This window comes from Molothrus aeneus, chromosome 6 (genome assembly GCF_037042795.1).
Source record: "Molothrus aeneus isolate 106 chromosome 6, BPBGC_Maene_1.0, whole genome shotgun sequence".
Classification (NCBI taxonomy): domain Eukaryota; kingdom Metazoa; phylum Chordata; class Aves; order Passeriformes; family Icteridae; genus Molothrus; species Molothrus aeneus.
This window is the reverse complement of record NC_089651.1, coordinates 59,424,719-59,446,715: the sequence shown is the minus strand read 5'-3', so window position 1 is coordinate 59,446,715 and position 21,997 is coordinate 59,424,719. Positions and strand designations below refer to the sequence as shown.

The window sequence follows — 21,997 nt, the reverse complement described above, 5'->3', positions numbered from 1 at the left end:
AAAGCAGGGTTGTTTTTTTTTTTGTTTTTTTTCAAAATTTCTCCCTGATTGTCGAAGTTTTGGCTGGGTCTGTGAGGATTTGCCGGTGTGGGCAGCAGGGCTGGGCTGCACTGGAGGCTGTGGGGCTGGTCAGTGCTGGGGGTGGGGGGAGGACAAAGATACGTGTGTGCAAACCACCAAAAACCTCCAGGAAAAACGAGGACAGGCTTGAATTTTTATAAGGAGGTCAGCACAGCCGTGGCTTTGTGCTTCCCACGACCTGCGGACAATGTCCCTTCTCACTGTTACGCATTTGCGAAGAGGAGGAGGGGAGAGAATAAAAGTCAAACTTTGTCTCCTTCGCCTTGCCCGTGCCAGCCGTGCCCTGTGGGCACGGAGGAGGTGACAGGGTGGCAGGGGTGGAGGTGACACCCTGCAGCACCAAGCTGCCATCGCTGCATCCATCGGCAAGGCACAGAGACGATGGGAATTTTGAGAGGTAGAAATGTTTATCTTGACTTCACGGAGTAACCAGGAGTCAAAGCATGAATAGCTAACTACAGGGAGAGAAGAAAAGAAAAAAAAAATAAAAAAGAACCCCAAAGCCCTCAGGACGCTTCAGTCTGCTTTAAAGTTCTCATGTGGCACGAAACAGAGACGTCTGCACTTTTTCTGTGTTTCCTTATCTTCCCAAAAACAGAGAAGCAATTGCCCACATGAACACATCATTTGTGAGAGGATCCAGGCACAGACACGCTGAAATATTTAAATGTAGCACCATGCTCAGTCAATGACCTTTGCATAATTAGCAGCTCTTTCTCTTTCTGATCATGGAAATGGCCTGTGGCTTCTGCCTTTGTGCTGCCTGCTATGGTCTCCATATGCTCCATTTGCATCCTGGAATTATCGATTGCCCTGTGTCTCAAATGTAAAGATTTATAAGCAGCCGTGGCAGGGTTGGGGATGCCAGGTGGGGGGGTTGAGGTCACCGAGGCTTTGGCTGCTGCAGATGGGACGAGCAGAGGGTTTGGCTGTGTAGGGCCTCACTAATGAGTTGCAGGTTGGGTCAGTTCTTGGATGAGGAGGCTTCCTAGGGCTCTGTTCCCATCCCTTCCCCAAAATCAGGTGAACAAAACACGAAATAAATAAGATAATACATAAAATGAATCTTGTGAAATGAGATCTTTTGGGGCAAGGCCAGGTTGGATGGGGCTTGGAGCAACCTGGTCTGTTGTTCCTGCCCATGGCAGAGGGTTGGAACAAGATGGGCTTTAAGGTCCCTTCCAACTCAAGCCATACCACAACCCTGGGATTTTGCCACCACCAGACTGGGATTTATAAGGTTGCTTTTGCTTTCTCCAGGTTGGAAGGGGCTTGGAGCAACCTGGTGTAGTTGAAGGTGTCCCTGCCCAGGGCAGAGGGTTGGAACAAGATGGGCTCTAATGTCTCTTCCAACTCAAGCCATTCCACAATGTCATTTCCCACAATGTGATTTTCCACCACCAGATTAGGATTTATAAGGTTACTTTTGCTTTCCTGGATGCTTGGATTTGACTAAAACATCTGACCCAAGGACTCCTTCTCTCCAGAAGGCAGATAGTGATTTTTTATTAGCAAGTGGTTTCCTGTTCTTTTGATTCCTTCAATAATGTATTTTCTGTTGCTGGGGTTGGATGTACTCTCTGTATATGATTGCTAACCCTTAGCAATGAATTCATGTTGATTTTCTTTCAGCTCAAAGGCTTTCCTCATTCATCTTCTCTCTCTTAATGGCAACAGCAGGTATGTCTGTGCTCTTTTTGTACCAAAAAAATGTATCACACATTTTTCACAGATTCTTCTGGTGTTTCCATACAAAATCTTCCCCTCTTTAACAGAGCTGGTAAATCTCAGCCACCGAGTGCCTTTTCCCTGCCCAAAAGGCAGGAGCTCTCAGCCTCTTCCATGATAACTCGGCTCCTTTGTTAAGGGGAGGCATTATCTGATGAGGTACAAGGCATCTCCATCTCCCAACGATTCCAGGAGCAATCAGAGGCTCACCAGGATCGCGTTTCTCAGCCATTACCTGATTGCTGTGAAGCACCGTTCCAGCCCGTCCATCTCCTAAAGAGCCCATCATAGAGACAACTCGACCGGAATCCCGGCCGCTGCCGACAATAGCGAGCCTTTCAGCTTGGAAAGATAATGACTTACTAATTACCCAGACGGAGGAGAAGTGACCATCGATAACCACCCCTGCGAGCTCCCACAGCCGGCAGGAAGGCAGCGCTCCGCATTTTGGGAGCTGCCGCTGCACGTTGATGTTACAGGATGCTGCAGGATGTCGCTCCTTCTGCCACATCCTCCCGACATCTGCGCGCCGATGGTGGTCGCTGCTTTTTGGTGGTGTGTTTGTTGTGGTTTTTTTTTCTTCCGATTTTTTCCCCCTCTTGCTCAGATTTCAAGGGTTTTGGGGGCTGTAGCAGCCTTTTTTTTTTTTTTTTCTTTTTTCCCTGAGTTTATGCACTGGCTGGCTGAAGGCAGCCTGGAATCCTGCCAGGGGCACCTGGCAATGCACTCAGTAAATTACAGCAGTGAAAAGAATGTCAGATGCTGGGAGGGAGTTATAAGGCTTTACTGGTGTATACATTTTGGAGGCCAAACGCTGCTTTTATTACATATTCAGGTATGACCTGGCATCTCTTTACCCTAACAAGTTGTAGAGGAGGAAATGATGAATTGCCAGGTCCTGCTGCCCGCGAAGACAGAACTCCCAAGGTGTTGTTAATCACAGAATGGACTCACAGAGTAGTTTGGGCTGGGAGGGACCCTTTAAGGTCATCTTGTCACCTTCAACTGGAGCAGGTTGCTCAGAGCCCTGTCCAGCCTCTGCCTCGAATGTTTTCAGTGCTGGTCACCCACCACCTTTTTGGTCAACTTGTTCAGTGTTCCACCACCCTCACCATAAAACTTCCTCAAAGAACACAAGGTCCCACCAAGATCCCACAAGCCCTTTCTGTCCCACCAAGTCCCAGAGTGTTTTCCAAAATCAGTGCTGCAAAGATTGCCAAAGGCAGCAATGAGGAATTTGGGGAGACAAGGGGATGGGCTCCCATGGGCTCAGCGCTTTTGGCTGTGGAGCTGAACCCTGCTGGGGGACAGCCCGGGCTGGATCTCACCGGGGATGTGGAGGAGGTTTCTGTAACCTGCTGATTATCTGCTGGCTGAATGGGAGCTGGGGGAATGTCTCTAGTTTCTAATATGCAATAATTTCTAAAATGCATTTCATTCTCTGTAGCAGAAATACGTGGAAGTGATGTTTGATTCTAAACTGTCTTTGTGGGTGTTCATGCTTTGCTGGTGGGTGAAATATTTTGGCATCTGCAGACTGGGGAAGTTTTGGGTCTGAGATTCATAGTGCTGGTAGTGATGGCTCCCATCATCCTGAAACTCCTTGAGCATCCCCTGAAAAGGGGATTTCTTGGCTGATAAAAATTGGTTGGGTGATACCAACAGCTAGAGAGGGTTTTCAGGGATAAGTGCAATTGGATAACAAGCCCTCACCAAGGGAGCCTTTCACTCCAGAGCCAGGCTGAGACCACAGATCTGTGCTGTGCCAGAGCTCCAGTGCTTGGGAGGCAGAACTCCTCTCCTACCCCATATCCTGCAATGATTTGGGTGTTCTCATTATGTCTGACTGGGGGAAGTCTGGTTGATTTATGGGATGGCTGAATTTCTCTTTGTGCATGGGGACCCAGCCATCTGCTCTGGAAGCTGCTCCCCTGGGGGATGGGGACCATCACTGCCAGGGATGGCTCCTGCAGGAGGATGATGTGGTCCAAGCCCAGGGATCCGTATTCACCAGCTTTGTCTGCTGGGATAAAGGTCAGAGTAGTAGAATTTCCCCTAAATTAGGTACAAGTAAATTATAGGGAAACTGTGTCCATCTTTTGCATCCCACCATTGTATTTGTGTTACCTTTGCAATGGAGGCAAAATTAATAAAGAAAAGGGGCTGAAGTCTTTAATTCCAAAACCAGCAGTTGGGTAGGATAGAGGGATGTGGTGATTTGAGAGGGGACTTGGCTCTGGGCTGCAAGGTCCTCAGCAGGAGCTGGAGCTGTGGCTGGACCTGAATCCTCCTGGGAAAAGTGCAATAAAGGCAACACCGAGATTTGGGATGCCAGTGTTCTGATTTTGGCAGGCACACACAAAAGGTGTTTATTTTCATTGCCCCTTAGCTAACACAAGTCCTGCAGGAACTGAGCTGCACAGTGCTGGTGTTCCAGGAAAGGGGGACGCTGTGGGGCACTGGAAAAGGGACTCAGAACACCCCTTTGGAATAACCCAGGTTGCTGTAGAAGACCTACAGAACCATCTGGGCACGTTTTGTGTTTTAGACCTAGATAATTTTCTTTCAAGAGAAGGACCTGTAGTGCCTGTCACACCTGGGGATGCCTTTCTGGAATGACAATGACTCAATTAGAGCCAGCCATTAGACAGATATGGCTAAGGTCAACTTCTGTCTTCCTGGACATTTTCTTGCTGGGTCCTTCTAGAACTCCTTGCAGTCAGCTTAAAATTTTTTTGGCTTGTCAGCAAACTTCCCCATTAGGAGTCAGGAGTCTCCTCAGAAAAGGAGGAAGCTGAGGGGCACAGGAAAAGTGACTCAGAACACCCCTTTGGAATAACCCAGGTTGCTGTAGAAGACCTACAGAACCATCTGGGCACATTTTGTGTTTTAGACTTAGATCATTTTCTTTCAAGAGAAGGACCTGTAGTCCTGGGGATGCCTTTCTGGAATGACAATAGCTCAATTACAGCCAGCCATTAGAAGATGACCTTAGCCATATCTGTCTATCTACTTTACTTGGACATTTTTTTGCTGGGTCTTTCTAGAACTCCTTGCAGTCAGCTTAAATTTTTTTTGGCTTGTCAGCAAACTTTCCCATTAGAAGTCAGCAGCCTGGCCAGGGCCTCACAATTCCACAAAATCCCAGCAATAACCTCTCCCCACTGTGAAAATGAAAACTGATTTCCAGCCTTTGGTTTCTCTTGTCTCAACTGCTAATCCATGCAGCCCATTCTTTATCTCATGCAACTTTTATCTCTTTGACAGCTCTTGTGGTGCCAAAGCTTTGCTGAACCCCAGGTATGTGATACACATGCAATCACCTCCTCCAACATATTCATTGACTGCTTTAAGGGGTGTGAATGCCTTATAAACTTTGACTTCTTTCTGCAAAAACTTCATATTGCCCTTTCCCTGGTGTATCAGATCTTCCCAGTGCATCCCAGGTATCCACATTTACCTGAACTCCACTGGATTTTCATTTGTGTAGTGCAGGTCAGAATTTGACTCCTAAAGTTTAATTTTTTAAACTTGCTTCTTCAGTAGCAAGTTTGTTATTTCTCATCCTGCAGACAAGTGCAACCCTTCACAGAATTGTACAAATGCAAATATATGCAATAATATATTTATACAATGTTTTATGGAATATAATTATACAATTATTCATATCCTTGTATTTTAATCTCTTTCAAAGTCTTGGGCCAGTGATATCTCACTCTGGAAATTTGCTCCTCTGCCAATTTACCTTTTTAATTCAAAATTTTCTTGGTGAAACTTATATTTAAGAAGCTCATCAAAGCCACTGCAGAAGAGGAGGGTTTTTCTGTGGGAGTCTCAAGCCCAGACACATGGGGAGCTCATTTACTCAGCCCACCAGTGTTTTATTTCACCCCAAACTTCTCACTTTCACTGCTTGCTGGTCCCAGTGAGTCCCTGGTTGAATTTCTGCCTCTGCTTTTTTTATGAGCATTTTTATGCCTCTGGTGAACTGCTTTGAAATATCTTCTGCACTTGCCTTGCTGTGGTTTTATATTTGCCAGTGTTTGTGCTATATTTCATTTCCCTCATTTTTGACAGCTATCTTTCTTGTTCCTAATAGCCTTCCCCACTCTGCTACTTAACTTCTTTGCTTTTAAAAATTCCTTTAGGGTCTTTATTAAGGAGTGTTACATATTAAGCTGGAGCCTTTACCATATCTTTAAGCTGCTGCCAGGGTATTTGAAAGCATTTTATCCTTTTAGCTTTTCCACTTATTTTTTAATGCAATTCTCCTCTGTAAATTTTAGGTGGTACTGTGAGTCGAGACCATTACATGCCATGGTGGAAAATGAAGACAATAGAAGAGATTTTCAAATGGAGTAAGGAAAAGAAAATCTGTTTTAGCCTGACCTAAGTGGGGCACTGAACCCCTGAGACATGGACTGAGAGGCTCCCCCAAACATGCTAATCTCGGTGTTGCATCAATGTGAGCAATCACATCTTATTTTTCCTGTAATTTATTTATCAAATCTACTTTTAAAACACCTGCTGCTCTTTCTTCTGCTATTTGTACTTGGTGGCTGCTTGAGAGCCTCACTCACCTGCCAGCTGGAGCCTTTCCAGCCTGAAAGGTGTCACCCACCAGGTGATACCTGCTTGATCCCAACCTTAGGGCTGAGAGAGTTTTTCTCCTTCCCTGGGGTTTATTCCCCTCTCTGGAGCACCAAATCCAGGCTTTTGCCATCCCAGAGTTTCATTTTCCCAGCGCCAACCATCCCCACTGATGGCTGAACCTGATCCCAGGCCTGGAAATCTCTCTCTGAAGCAGGAGTGCAAACCTTTATCCCTGTTTATGCTCTGATCACATGTGCCATGAGTTCCACATGCAGTGTGAGCTGCAGGTGTGATGCAGGGGCGGTTTAGAGGATCTCAGGATGGTTTGGGTGGGAAGGGACCTTAAATCCCATCCCATCCCATCCCACCCCTGCCATGGGCAGGGACACCTTCCCAGGGTGCTCCAGCCTGGCCTTGGACACTTCCAGGGATCCAGGGGCAGCCACAGCTGCTCTGGGCAACCTGTGCCAGGGCCTGCCCACCCTCACAGCCAAGAATTTCATCCCAATATCCCATCTAAATCTCCCCTCTTTCACTTTAAAAACCTCTTTCAGTACTTTTGAAGCCCATTCCCTAAGCCCTGATTCATAAAAGCACTGAAGTACACTCAGAGTCCAGCACATCTGGAAGTACTTTGCTAAATTAGAGACTTATTAATCTTCTGCATTTAAAATAACTTTTTATTACATTTTAAAAATAAATGGGCATGTACTATTTCTTCATGTTTGGGATTTTTTTTTTTCTCCAAACATTGATTTTTAATGCTTGCCTGGCTTGGCTGGATATTCCTCCACCCAGCCAAGCAGCTGCTCGTGCTAAACCTGGGAGCAAAATCCCTCTTTCAGTGTTGATGCAGCCTAGAAGGAGCTCCAAGTTATCTGTGACTCCCACTTTCAGTTTTTTTTTTGGTTGGAAAACAACCCAACCTCCCTTCACTGCCCTGAAAAACCACCCTGAGACACCCCAAATCCAAAAAGAAAGGATGTTTTGAGCTGAAAAGTAGCAGAGTGCAGCTGTGGGTTTATTTCCCAATTATTTCAATGGGTTTGGGGGAAAATGCCAGCCAAGTGTTTCTTGTATCAGTTGCAAAAGGAATTTTTTGGAGCTGGTGGAAATAGAGGGGCTGGGATTTGGGGTTGGGATCTGTGTGGCACAGGGAGCTGTGTAATGTGTGGCAGAGCTGCTGCCTCCTCCTGGCCCTGCTTCATTAGCCAAAATGTAGGAATTTTAAATATTAAACAATTCTAAACAGGTTCCCAGTGCTGGCAGCTATTGGTCTTTGGGAATTGAAATGAGAAAACCTAAAATTTGGCAAGAAAAGACTCAACAGCCCTCAGAACACCTTGTGGGGCTGGGGCTGAATCTTCCCTCAGCCTACAACACCCCGTGGGCAGAATGAAGAGATTGGACATGGACTAATGAAGCACATTTCCAAGGAAAAAAATAATGGATCAGCCCAAGCTCAGGGTTTATGTCACAGTGTCTCACCACAGGTGCATGGCAGGTGAGTGCCCCTCACCCAGCACAGCTCATCCACCACAGATGTAAATATTCCTCTGTGAATCCCACTGGGATCTTTTTTTCTTTCCCCTGCACATTCATTTTTCAGCAATACCAAGAAGAGCATTTTCTGTATTTAATAATTTCCTCAGCAGTGCAAACCAGTGCATTTTCTGTAGTCATGGAGTGGGAGTCACTTCTGTGTTTAATGACAGCAAATGCACTGGTTTGTGTGCTGGGAAAAAAACCTGCAGGTTTGGGAAAAAGGTGCAGAGCTGCCCAACTTGCCCCCTGTTTCCCAAAAAGAGCAGTGTTAGAAAATGTGGAAGTGGAAAAGAAGGACAAATTCAGACCTCCAAGGTCCTTCCTCATCCCTCCAAGGTCCTTCCGCATCCCTCCATCCCCAGGTGGGAGCAGTAAAAGATGCTCCAAGTCCAGACCCATCACTGACTTGTGGAAGCCCATCTGAGCTGAGCTGCTTGGGAGCATTGTTTTGAAGATTATTGGAGTTTGTTAATGTCATGTGAAAGCCAGGCTGCTGGGGAGGTCTTGCTTTCAGGGGAGAAATGCAGAAATTGAAGAGGATGCAGCCAGGAGTTTGTTTTCCACGCTGTTTTGGGGAATTTATTTGTTTCCTTTGACAGTGACTTACGGCCTGGCTTTCTTTTCTATTTTGTTAGAGCAATAAAGAAGATAAATCTATAATAATTCAGCTCCCTGTCTTCAATAAAATCTTGTCTTCTTCACACAGCCCCTGGGAAGATCTCCATTTTGCAGCCCTTCGAGATTGGTTGTGTTTTTCTATTTCACCTCTTCACTGGAATGACAGAAAAATAATATTACCAGTAAAATTAATAGCTAAATACAATTTCTGGCAGAGGGAAAGCTTTCAGCAGGAGCAGATGGGACTGTGCTGGCCCCAAGGATGCTCTTCAGCAAAGGTGGATGCTCCCATTGCTTTTGTCTTTGATAATGGGTTGGAAACCTCAAATATCAGCTAATGAGAGTTTCAATCCTCAGCACGGATTAACATCAGGACAATCTTTGCTGGTTTTGGGCTTTAGTCAGGTGCAGAGGACAAAGGAGGAGAGAAGGGGATGGTGGGGCAGACACTGAGGCGGAAAAATATCCTTGGAAGTCATGGAATGGGTTGGGTTGGGAAGGACCTGAAAGACAAGTAAAGAACAAAGGGTTTGAGGGCATTTCCGTCCCCTCAGACAGAAATTTCTGCCCCCTCAGAAGGAGGCAGAAGAGGCTGGAATTGGGCTCCAGGGATGAGTGACAAGAGATGGGACAGGGGATCACGGCAAGGGCAGGGTCTGACGGTGGGAGCCCAGGGAAGGGGCAGGGGCTGGGCAATGGCGGCGGCGCCGCTCCCTCAGGGGCAGGAGCAGCCCCGGGAGCTCTCGGGGCGCTCCCTCAGAACCCCAAGCCCAGACAGGAGGCGACGCGGCCCCGCAGTGACCCGAACCTGCGGTCTAGAGACACGCCGTGCATCCCGGGGGTAGGAGGGGATCCAGAGCCCCACAGGTGCTGTGGAACCCGGGCTGAGGTGACCCAGAGCCCCCGCTCGGGACCCCTCGGTGACCCCGAGCCGCGGCCGCCGGTGCGCGGCCCCTTTAAGAGCGGCCGGGTCCCCTTTACTCTATGTTTACATAACACGGCCGGGCCGTACCACTGCTGCCTGTGCTGGGGGGGGGTCGCGGCGCGCGGAGGGGGCGGTGCGCACCCGCGCCCAGCCCCGCCCCATTGGCCGGCCGTTAATGGGCGCGGGGAGGGCGGGGCCACTCGCAGCCTCGCGGGGGGGGGGGACGGCGCCGGTTCGCTCCTCCCGCCCCCCCGCGGCGGAGGGTTGGTCCGTCCCCCCGGTGGCCCCGCCCCCCGCGCCCCCCGCGGTGTAGTGGCCGTTGCCGCTGGCCGGCGGCGCAGAGCGGAGCAGAGCCCGCTCGGGACGCGCTCCCGCACCGGCCGCCGGGACGGGGCGGCCCGGTGCACCCACAGCGGCGGCCCCATGTTTTCCTCCAGCCAGGAGGAGCTGTGCGCGCTGAACAAGGAGCCCGTCAAGTATGGGGAGCTGGTGGTGCTGGGGTGAGTGCTGGGCAGGGGCTCCGGGGAGCGGCGGGGGGAGAAGCGCGGCGGTCCCGGGGCGGCGGGAGCTGCCCCCTGCCAGCCTCCGGCTCAGCGCCGGCCCCGTCTCCGCGCTGCGAGGGAGCGCTCGGAGCTGGAGGGGGGCGCGAGGGGGCGCGTGGCGCTTCCCGCCTTCTCCCCGGCCGAGTGCGCGGCGCGGCCGCTGGAAGCGGGGGGGGTGATCCCGGTGCCCGAGGGGAGCAGGGGAGGATGGATTGGGGGGGAAGGTCCCGTTGCCTGAGCGGAGTAGGGAGGGATGGATGGATGGGGGGGGGCGTCGCCGTGCCTGAGAGGAGCGGCGAGGGACGGGGGAGTGAAGGGGGGGGAGGTCCCGGTGCGTGACGGGGCGCGCGGTGCGGCCGTTGCGGGCTGCCGGTGCCGGGAGGGTTGGAACGGGGACGGGGACCCGATGCCGGAGGGGAGCGGGGAGGCTTGGAGCGGGGACCCACTGCTGGAATGGAACGGGGAGGATTGGAGCGGGGACCCGGTGCCGGAGAGGAACGGGGAGGGAGGGATGGATGGGGGTGGTCCCGGTGCCGGAGGGGCCCGCGCGTCGCGGCCCTTGCGGGGTCCCGGTGCTGGAGGAACGGGCGGAGCGGGGTCCGGCCGCTCTCGGGCATCGAGGTCGCGGCGGGGCTTGGGGAAGAAACTTCTTGCGGGGCCTGGGGGTACGGGGTTATGACACACAAACCCCCCCGCTCCCCGCTGCGGGCCCCGTGCCTCGGCCGGTGCCGCCGTCCCTCGGCCGCTGGCTGCGGGAGAACGGCGTCCTCCGTGCAGATGGCAGGGAGATGACTTTGGAGCGAGGAGGGTGAAGCGCTTATATTCGGATTCGTCGTGGAAATGTTTATTTCCTCGGCTTGATATGGATCTTAAAGTAATCCGCTTGGCATTACGCTGTTGCCCTGCTGTTAAAGCTCGCAGCCGCTCTGCTGAGCGCCGCGGCGGCAGATGAGGGAGAAGCGTCTAAGCCGCGCTTGCTGAGAGCCCTCGCCAACCTCAGGAGAGACGCTTAATTTTGGGAGTTCAATACGTGGTAACGTGTGGGTAATGGAGTGATTTTTCAGCGCTAAACACGACGGAAAGGTTTGGAGCCAGCCGCCAAGCAGCACGGTCACAGCCTCGCTGCGTTGCTCAGCCTCCCCCAGAACCTGGTCCGTATTTGCTGCAAGGTCGTAGAAAACCCTGTTTCTTGGGGATTTTTGTTCTGTTTCGGTGCTTTCCTAAAGAGCCGTGTTCACCTTTGCAGAAGAAGTGTTTGGAAAAAGAGCAGTCCAGGCTGGGTACTCCATCCAGTAGTGCACCTTTTTTCCTTAAGGGATGCTGAATGTTTCCTGTCACGAGACTGGGTCAAGATGCAGTTACCGTGGAATAAAACACAGCTGCTATCGTGAACGTGGCGTAGCTGGCGCTTGAAATCCTTGAATTTAAGTCCCTAGATTCGTGAGGAATACCCATATCACACTGAATTCAATAAAGAGACGTTCTTACTGTTTCATTTGCGGCAATGGAGGGTGAGCTCAGCTGTGCAACACTGTCTCTGACAATAAAGTCATAGTATAATGCAGAATCTTTAATTAAATTAGAGTGCGTAAATTGATGTTGTGCTGCAGAGGCTCTTTGTGCACAGCTGGAAGCATTTTCCTTTCTGTTGCTTTACTATTTTTAGCAGCAGTTGAAAGTGCAAAAGTATGAAATGTTTTGGCTCTGATCTTAACCTGGCAAAGTCTGGTGAGGTTTGCCTTTAATATGGGGACTCATTGATCTCGGCTTATCGGTTCTGCTGGGCTCTTGATCTTCACTGTGTGCGTTGAAACACGCCAGTAAAATCGAAATAAAATGTATGTGGCTGAGTTTGGGTCCTGTTTGAGTTTCAGCCATTCTCTGAAACTACTGAGGCTGCATCTTGTCGGTGTAAGATGTACTGAAAGTGCAAACAGATGCTGTTGTCCTTGCAGTGCAGCCAGGGACAAGAAGTCTGTGCAAGGGAGCTGAGTGTCCCCGTGGCTGCACTCAAACAATGGGGCATTGGCTGTCACTGCTCACACAATGTAGGGCTAGGTGGACGTGATGGAAGCAATCCAGGAAATCTCGTGACTTCAGTAACTGTATTTTTAATTTTTAGACGGAAGATTGTTGTTTTAAGAGCCCTTTGCCACTACAGGAGTTCATTACTGCGTGTCCTATCAGAGGTGTCTTAAATGTTTGTAGTGCCATAAATAATGCAAACATCCCTCTCTTTGGTGACTCAACATTTGTGACTAGGAACTCTTGGAACAGCTTAAGCTGTTCAGTATTCTAAAAAAACCACTTAATACCTGTTTTGTATTAAAATCTTGTAATCTGGAGTTTCATTTAAATAAGACAGTGTAAATCTGCTCTCCTCCCTGCAGCGAAACTGAGACCTGGGGACCAGCAGAAGCGTTCTGTTGCAGCTCCTGTTACAACTGCCTGATTAAAATTGATAGAACAGCCTCGCAGCTAGGTTAAAAAAAAAAAAAAAAGAAAAAGCTGTTTTGAGACACTGTGTGGGTTTTTTTTTTTTTAAAAAAAAAGCCTTGATTGTGATGTTGATGAATAACTTGTGTCGTGAACTGTGAGACTTTTAAATTAGGTGGTGAAAAGGATGATGAACAAAGGAATTGGCATACCTGGCAAACTGCTGAGCTCCTGTTTTTAAGATGACAAAACTTTCCCTTTATCTTTTGCTCTCGCTCTGCCTTAGCAGTATTACAGTGGGGTTGCTGTACCTTGACCTTTAAATGGAGGGAAATGTGTTTTTTTGGCAGGAGGTGGCTCTCCCAGCAGGGCACGTTCTTATTGTCTCAATAGTTGGGATTGCTCAGTCTGCACCTCAGCGTGAGCCCCAGCAGAGCCCGAGGCGTTTGGTGTGTGCAGCAAACACATTGCTGATAACCTTCTCCCAGCTCTGTGCTACGTCTGTGCTGGCAGTGATGTGGCAGCGTGTGTTTGGTGAAGGTTTTGCCGAGGTTTATATAATCAATGTTGTAGTGAATAGAAACAGTTTATGTAAATCGAGCCAGACAGGTCAAGATGGCTGGTAAAGAAGAGATCATCTGCTTTATTGTGAATCTGCTTGTGTACATCTGCTCGTAGCATCATCTGCTCACAAAAGGCTCTGGATTTCTTGGTGAAGCAGAAACATTCATATTCTAATTCTTTTTGAAGAAAAAAAAAGAAAGCAGCTTTGTTTGAAGTCCTGTCAAAGTAATGGCTCATTATATATTTCTTGGAACGTGGGGCTGGAGGGAGTTAAGGAGATGCTGAATGCAGTTCCAAGCACCTGAATAGTGTCAGGGTGTTTGTTTCTGCCTTTGTCAGTAGCTTTTGTTTGACTTCTCTGGTGCTTTCATGTTTTGAGGTGCGTGTCCTGGCCCCTTGCTCCTGGTGCCCCTTTGTCCCCTAACTTTGAATTGTGCCCTGAAGCCTTTATTCCAGCAGTGTCGCTTCTGCTAAGCGTGTGAGGAGCCTGTCCCTGCCTGCGGGGGGTGGCTGTCACTGAAGGCAGGTGTCAGTGGCCTGGTGCCCTTAAATCCTTTGGGACTGCACAGTGGGGATGGGCAGCTGTGACCTCTCAGGAAAGTCACTCGATTAAAATGATGTAAATTGGAGGAGGAACAGCAAACAGACGTGAGCTGTAGTCAGTGCCTGAGTTGTGTAGCAGTGAAAGATTTGTACCTGACATTGAATGCTTTTTGGGATGGGGTTTCTGGTAGCTGTGTGCATATAGATGGAATATTTCTTATTAACCAAGGACTTTCTTGATTTTGCTACTCCTTAGCAAGGAGGTGCATCCTCAGCTGAGGAAGACTTTGTTGTACAGACTTACTGGATTTTGCAATATCTAATCAATTTTTTAAATTTAACCAGACAAAACTCTTAAGGGCTGTCCCTCAGTGTTACAGTAGTCATTTTGAAATTGCTGCCAACATTTTGCATGTAAATTTTTCCATTGACTACCATTAAAATAAATGAATTGGTTAATTTGGAGGCTTCAGTGCCGAAATAAGCCACTGAGAGTTACGTGAGCATTGTTTAATGTGGATTCTTGGACATCCTTGAATAAACAGGCTGTAGTTCTGCTTAAATTTAACCTTTTAAGAAAATAGAATAGGTCTTGGAGCAGCCTGGTCTGGTGGAAGATGTCCTGACCCAGAGCAGGGGGTTGGAACTGAATGGTCTTTAAGGTCTCTTCCAGCACAACCATTCTGGGATTCTACAAAAATTATCATTTGTGTTTACAGTCATACATTTTGTGGTAATTTTTGGGAAGCTCTTCTCATTGATGGACCACTTTATGTTGAAGCAACTTTAGATCTGAAACAGTCTTTTTGTGTTAATCTGAAGGGACATGCATTTTTAAATTCCTATTTTTCATACTGTCTTTTTCTGACTGATCAGAGTTCTCACTACCACTACCTTCTTGCAGGGTAGATAAAGTTTCTGAAGTGTCTTCTGCTTATAAACACATTTCTGTTTTTTTTAACTTGCCTGTCTGGATTTTCGCATCACTCGTGTTCATCTCTTGCTGTGCAGTTCAGGAAGAAGCCAGGGCAGGTTTCCAGTGGCGTTGACAAATGCAGAAGCAGAGTGGGATCTCTGCTTGCCCTTGAGTGCTGTTTGCTGCTGTGCATGGACTGAAGCAGGAGGGAGAGTCATCCTGGCTGTGGAATTAAACTGGGGCTTAGTTTGCACATAGATGGATTTGCTGCTACCAGACTGAGGCTTGGTTTAATGCCTTGGTGATTTCCTGCACTATCTGCTATAGATATATTGGTGAGACTGCTTAGGTGACTTGAGTTCTGCTTTTAAGCCTTATTTGAAAATGTACTTTAGGTTTCATTTAAAGGAATGGCTGTAGCCCATAATGAGAACTACCAGTTAAATGTGTTCAAGGTCATGATTCTCTGAGAATCATTGGCTCCAGCAGTCGTAGCTGGAAGGCTGCTGTTCTGGAGAAATAGATTTTGGTTTTTTTGTTTTTTTTTCTTTGATATTGACAGTGGCTTCTTGGTGACCTTTATGTCTTGTGCTGGGTTTATGGTGGATTTTATATGTGCATATTGCAAATGTGTGATCAGGGTCAGTTCAGAACTTGCAAGGAGATTAATCAAACACCAGAAGAATTGTGTCTGAATAGAACATTAACTGCAGTGTAGGAAAACAGTGGAAAGGATTATATCTGAGGAAAGTCTGTGGATTTTTTTTGAAAGCTTGTGTATGTCTGGATAGAGCAAACGTTTTGCTTCATTTAAGCTAAGAAAGAAAACATAGTTGAGTTGGTTTTTTACAGCTATCCTATTCCTTGGAGTACTTTTGACTTTCTCAGAGTGCAGATTTGTATCCAGCTGTAGGCTTTATTCACAACATCTCAGTACCCATGTAAAATCAGAGAGCACAAATGTCAGTCTCTAAAATCTATGTTTATTGAAGCAAATCACAGCATCAAACGTCTGCATGTTTAATGTTTGTCATAAAAAGGAAACTGAGTGCATTCTGGAAGTTAAACTAATCCCCTTGGTGTGTACAGGCAGGAGGTCACGCATGTGGAAGTGAAAGACTCAGTGTTTTTTCCTTAAAATATGGAAAACAGTTTACTCTGAATAAACAAGTCTGGGAAATGTAGAACTTTGCCTTTGATGCACTTCTTGTGTGGAACCAAGTAAGCTGTTCCTCTTCAGCCCTGGCAGAATTGGGGATGAATAGTTTTCCATTTTCAGCTGAGATTTGTAAATGGATAAATACTGTAACAGTCCACTTGGTTGCTTTAAAATATGCATATAAACCAAGAAATTACTTTCTAGGCTGTTATGGTTTGCTTTTTGTTGCTGAAAGCAGTATCTTAAGCTATTTCATGTTCCTTCTTAACAGCAGGCTGTTCTTTGACTGTGATTACAAGGTTGCTTGAGAACAGATTTTTCCTAAGAAGTCAGGAACTTATCCAGTTCAAACAGAAATTATGGCTGGTTTATACTTTGAGAACTCATGCTGCTCTCTAACTTGCTCAGTAGTGATAGAAGGTATAAACTTGATACTTTAAGATGACAAACTCTTTCTGTACCCTAATGAGAAGGTGTGTGTGTACCGAGCCTGTGCCTTGCTCTGGGTGGGGTTTGTTAGTTCAGGGTGCCAGCAGAGATGTTTTACAACTCTTTGCAAAGTCCTACAGAAGTGTTGTGTTTCCTGTTGGTATTGTCTGCACGTTCCCAGTTTGTCCTGAGCACATGTGGCTGTGAAACCTTCCAAAGATCACTCTGGTGTGTTAGCTGCAGTCTTGTTCAGTGCTTCTTGTGGTGTCATCTCAGTCTGGTTATTCTGCACTGTCATACTCGTGGTTTATTTGTGCTGTGGTCAGCAAGGCAAGTGAAGTAGAGGAGGATTTGGTCTAAGCTCCCAGCTTGAAGCAGGATCTCGAGCTGGTTTCCAGTGTACTTTGTGCTGTTAAATCCTTTTTTGCTTCTGCTGTTTGATACCCTAAATCTCATTTGTGTTGGGGATGCCTTTTCTTTTATCAACAGAAATCCTTATGTTTATTCTTGCTCCGTCCCAAGGTCACCACTGGAAGCTTGCATGTGACTTGTCACGAGTTTAAACCTTGAGGGACAGCAATGAGGATGCTGGCATAGGGACTGTGCCTGCTTCCAGACAATTCTGAAGCAAAGCTGCTCATTCTGTTTGTTTTATAAAGACATCACTGAATTGTGCCCTTGCATTTTTCACTTCACCTGCATAGACCAATATGTTGAGGGGCTCCTGCCTTCCCTTCAGAGGGCTTGTTTCCCTCTTGATAAGGTGCAGTTCAGAATTTTATGCCTCCCTTATTTTTGCATCATATTTGTTTTTAGGCATCTCCTGGTGTAGCTTTATACAGGTTAGTCTTGAGTTCACAGTGACATCCCCATACTTTGGGGGACCAGTTCGTGCCTTGTCTGACAAACTGTAAGTAACATCTGGGATTAGACTGCTTTAATCCTATTACTTGCTAGCCTGGAATAGTCTTGGTGCTCATGTTAAGCAGAGAGTACAGTTGAGAGCAGTGGGGATTCCAAAGCATAGATTAGTGAGCTCTGAGGGCTGAGCAGGAGCAGTGCTGTCCCACCAGCTGTGCCCCTCTGTGCTGACTCCTCTGTTTGACCTTGTAATGTCACCTCCTGTGCAAGTACTCTCCCTGGGTCTCCTCAGTGTGCATGGCTGAATAATGATTTAAAACCAAACAAAGAGCAGGGGGGTACAGTGGGCAGCAAACTGTTTGTAGGGTTTTCTTAAAGTCTGAGTAGGCATCGTGGTGCTGGGAGTTGAGCACTAAGAGTAACCTGTCTTTGGGTTTGCCTAGGAATAAACATCTCTCCTGGCCTTCCCACAAACAGCACTTGTTGGCTCGAGTTAAAAGATCTTAGGATTCAGGAAGACAGTCCTTGTAGGAAATCTCTGTATGGTGAAACTTCAGCAGTTTTAAATATTTGGTATTTGAAGACTGTCACTGAGGGGCTGTGTGGTGAGAGGATGCAGCATTTTAGTGTGATGGGGTTATGAGTGATGTGTGAACAAGGTGACACTGGACTTGCATTGTCTTCATCTAGACAATGCTTCTACAATTACTCCTTCTGATTAGTGTAACCTCTGTTCCTAAAAATAGCAACTATCAGCTATTTTGCAGTGAAATTTCACTCAGTCCTTCATATTCCAGCCTTGGAAGTCCTCGTGTGAGGTCACTGGGAAGCACGCCCACAGCTGGGTAGTACAGCAGCTATTGGCTCATGGAGAAGAGAGAGTAATTCAGCTAAAAGCTTTCCTCTGTTTCACAACAGAAATGTCATCTGGACGGAGCACATTATAAACAGCAGTTGTAAAAATGATACAGACAACGTCTGCAAAGCTGGAGAGTTTGTTGTGTTAAAAGCAAAGTGGTTTGGAGATGAGCTCTGTTTGATGAGGAATGATGTGAAGGTGCTGATAGCTGAAGGACCTGTTTAGGCATCCTGCTTTCAACAGCAGCTTGTTTATGCTGGAGAGAGGGAAAGCAAGCAGGTTCTGTTGTGTTTCTGGAAGTGATTTACTTCAGGTCATTTAACAGTATAATTTTCAATATTTCATGCTGACCTCACTGTAGATACAACTCGTGTTTCAAGGAGGATGGAGTAAATGTGGGCTGCACCTAATCTGGGCAACACAAGGCTTCCTGTTCTAGGGAATTGGTACAAAGGCCACACGTGCCCTCACTGAGTGTATGTCAATAAAGACCTGGTGTTCTTCTGTCATATTTATTGCTTGTATTAACTATGATACAGCTACATTGCTGTGTAGCAACTGATTGTGTTTATCAGAGGTGCCAGCAGGCTGCTGTGCAGCGAGTCAAATACTGTGTAAAATGTCTGTTGTGCTGCCTCCCCAAAGGAGTGGGGACAGGCAAGAAAAGTTAGGAGACAGCTGGCACATGGTAGGTTAAAAGGAGAAGGCCAAGAAGCATTGTGGTCTTCTTGAGTACTGTAATGTGAACTGAGCCCCGTTGTTGCAAAAATTTTTTTCTCTTTACATTCAAGGAATTGAGGACAAAAAATTCTCAGTGTTTCTTTCTGAGGAACACTTTTTAACTTTTTCAAGCACTTACTGAACTGTAAGGATGTGTTTAGTGGGCTTTCAAATTACTCTTCACCCAGAAATGTGTGTGCTGTCTTTAATTTAGAATCCAGTTCATCAGCTGTCATGAAAGAATTTTATTCTTCAAACTGGCTGGCTTTAGCAATACCTCAACAAACAGGTAGGCTTCAAACTTCTGAGGTGTATCCTCTTAAGGCATGGAAATGTCATGGGTGAGGACAGAGTGGGACTGTCTGTGAAGACAATTAGTCACTGTATGAAAGTAAACAAATTGAAGTGAATAAAAGCTGAAATCTCTGCTTGCCTGTTACAAATAAACTGGAGCCCAAACGTGCAAACGCTGGAGCACGTGCCCCTAGGAAGAGTGAAAGAACTGTTTAGTCTGGACACAGAAGTTAATGGGCTGAAACTTTGATATAAGCACAGCTGTATTTCTTCATGTGCAACAGCATGAATTCATTTTGATTGTTGGTGTCTGATTTAGTGCTGTTGGAGGCACAGCCTTTGAAACTGGAGTAGAGTTTGTGTGTGTCCTTTCACAGGGGACACTGTGCTGGTGAAAGATAGCGAGGGCTGCGAGGTTCCTGCTTCCCAGCACATCCTGTGCCAGGGTTCAGCACCTCTCAGACTGACTGTGTTTTTTATGGAATATTGACTACTAAACCAAAACGTTGCTCTACTTTGAAGTTGCCTTCCTCCTAGTGCATGTTTGACCTCTGAGAGCAAATAGCTGTGCAGCTCAATGCTTGGATTCAGAATCATTTTGGTGTTGAAGACGAATCTTTCAGACTTGATAGGATTCATTACCTTGTGCTTGCCCTAACCTTCCTGCTAACATACATGCAGTACTTACTTTGAATTACATTCTGAATCTTAAAATTTGCTGGAGTAGTTTTCAGTGCATTCAGTTTTGATTCATGAGTTTGGTGTGTGGCTTTCTGTGCTGGGCAGTGGGCAGAAGTCCCATTCCAGAGCCGCATGTGTGATGGGAGAGGTGGCAGTGCCCCGCTGTGGGTCTGAAGAATTCAGAGGAATTCTTCCCAAGTGTTCCCTCATCTCACTCTGCCAGAAGATTTAATTAAATGGGCTGTCAGTACCTTGGTGGCTTTTGCCAAAAAACTACTGGCAAATTAAGCAAATGGAACGATTTGGTGTTGGGGCAGATCTGTGAGGAGGCAGGTGTTGGTTCATGTGAGCAGCTGAATAACTTCTTCCATCAGAGCAAAACTGGAGAAGGAAGTTGGGCAACAGCCAAATGGACAAGCCTTGCATGGTTTTTTTACTCCACTTTTGTTTTAGGCTGGGCTTCACTGGAGGAATGAAAATGAAAGATGAGAGATGCCTCAGAACAGCACTGGTGGTGCAGCTGCCCTTGGGTGCTGCTGGCCTTTGGGAGGTTGCAGGCTCTGCCTCCATGGGCAGTGGCCATGGGAGCTGCAGTGCTTTGGTCTCACTGACTGTGCTGGGATTTGTTCCTTAGGTGAGATGCCTTGCTCAAGGTGCCAGAGTCTGCAAGCTGCTTGTTTGCTTTTAGGGATGTGCACTGCGAATTTTTCCTGTAATTTCCATAAATATTTTCTTAATACCCAAATGTTTTTTTCTACCCTTTTTGGTAATGAGTCCCTGTGCCCAAAATCTCTGGATATGTTCTTTCTTTTGACTATGAAAGATAACTAAGCTGGGTTTTTTCCAGTATTTTCAGTCTGCTTGCTGTCAGAGCAAAAGAGCTTTAACTTTTGACTTGGGTTTGGTGCCTTTTTCCATGTTTGAGCACAAAATGCTGGAGTTCCATTGCTCACTTAGCTGTGCCTTATCTCTGGTTGTGCAATTCCACTTCCAGCTGCAGAACTGAGCGCCATATATCCAGCTTTATTGCAAGTTCAGAGTTTCCAGCATGCAGAGACTGGTGTTATCCAGCAAATAGCTCTCCATGTAAGGATGCAGGGAGACTACAGAAAGCACAGTTCCCTCTGTAAGCAAAGCCAGGGTTTAAGTGTGATTAACCGGGTCTAAGTCAAGCTCCATGTACCCTCCTAGTTTATTATGTGCAATGTGACTTCAAATTCAACTCAGGAATTGGCTTCTGATCACGTATTGCTGGTTTGCACCTTCAGCTCTTTGGAGGACACTGGTTTATGTTATGGATTTACCTACTGGCAATCTCTTGGTGTAGAGACAACAATGGTAAAATGATGCTTTGTGAAAGGGCAAGCAGATAGAGGAAAAAGTGATTTGCTCTTTCACCTCTGGGCATTCTGTGGCCATTGTAGGCAGGAAGGAAGGAACTGGATTTGGGGTTGGCTGGGGTCCAGTTGCAGACTCTATTCAGACCCAAGCCAGAAGGAATATGAGCTTATTTGTAAGTTTTGGGCAGAGATGACAGTTGAGAAAAACCAGCTGTCTCACTTTTGTGGGCTGAGGAAATTAGTTATGAATATGTCAGGTGGTAAAAGTGGGATGCTTTGTGCTGTGCAGAGACTGAGAAATGCATTAAAGATCAGTTTGTCATGCCTAAGTCAAGAGACCAAAACATTTAGCTGAGTTAAACTAAGATAAGAATGTATGATGCTCTTTAATATCCAGAAAATAAGTGTATTCATTTGTAAAAACAACTCATTTATTGTAACCATGTGTCCAAAGGAATGTTCTCCCACCTCCTGCACCATTCTTACTTGTGCCTGACCTAAGTGAAGCTTGTGTGAGTGATTGTGAGCAGCCTTTGTTTACTTAGTCATTATTAAATCTAAAGGCTGGTCTGGTTAGGGATAACACACATTTCATTTCTTCCTGCTTTTCTTCCTAGACTTTACTCTGTATTTGGAGAAATATTGAGTTTATTTGATGTACAGAGCAATGCAGTTTGACAGCTATTGTCAAAATTTAAAAAATTTGGTATAGCAAGCAGAATTTGATAGGACTTTTTAGTTTCCTGTTATGTTGTTTATTTTGGAAGAACAAAAGTCCAAATAATGACTGTTCAGATGGGCAGTTTGTCTTGGCATAAATGAATCCTGGTTAAAATCTGGAGAAGTTCTGAACCAGGTATTTGTTTCACTGATGGTCATAACTGCTTGTAGTGATGCCTCAGGTTTTAGCTTTTGTATTTTTCAGGTTCTGTGCTGCTTTAGTGTGTGGGTCTGGGCTTCTTGTTTGGGGATGGTGAGCTCTGTGCACAGAGCAGGGAGACAAAACAATTCCTGCTCCAGCTGGGCACCAAGGACAAATGATCCAAATCTCAGGGCTCAAGAGCATAAACAATGATGGACTGAAGAGAGAAAAACAAGGAGGATGGGACTTCATGGGGTAAAGCTGGAATTAGACAATTAGCTCTAATATGCAAATGGAGCAG

General features: G+C 46.7%; 1 protein-coding gene across 2 annotated transcripts in view; it reads left to right on the top strand.

Annotated features, from left to right (window-relative positions):
• The first annotated feature begins 9,853 nt into the window (after positions 1–9,853).
• PELI2 (pellino E3 ubiquitin protein ligase family member 2) overlaps positions 9,854–21,997 on the top strand; it is a 66,512-nt gene continuing 54,368 nt past the window's right edge. For both annotated transcript variants that reach the window (XM_066552212.1, XM_066552211.1), the window contains exon 1: positions 9,854–9,990. In XM_066552212.1, the coding sequence (XP_066408309.1) occupies positions 9,914–9,990 (77 nt within the window). In that variant the 5' untranslated portion in view covers positions 9,854–9,913. The remainder of the gene's footprint in view (positions 9,991–21,997) is intronic.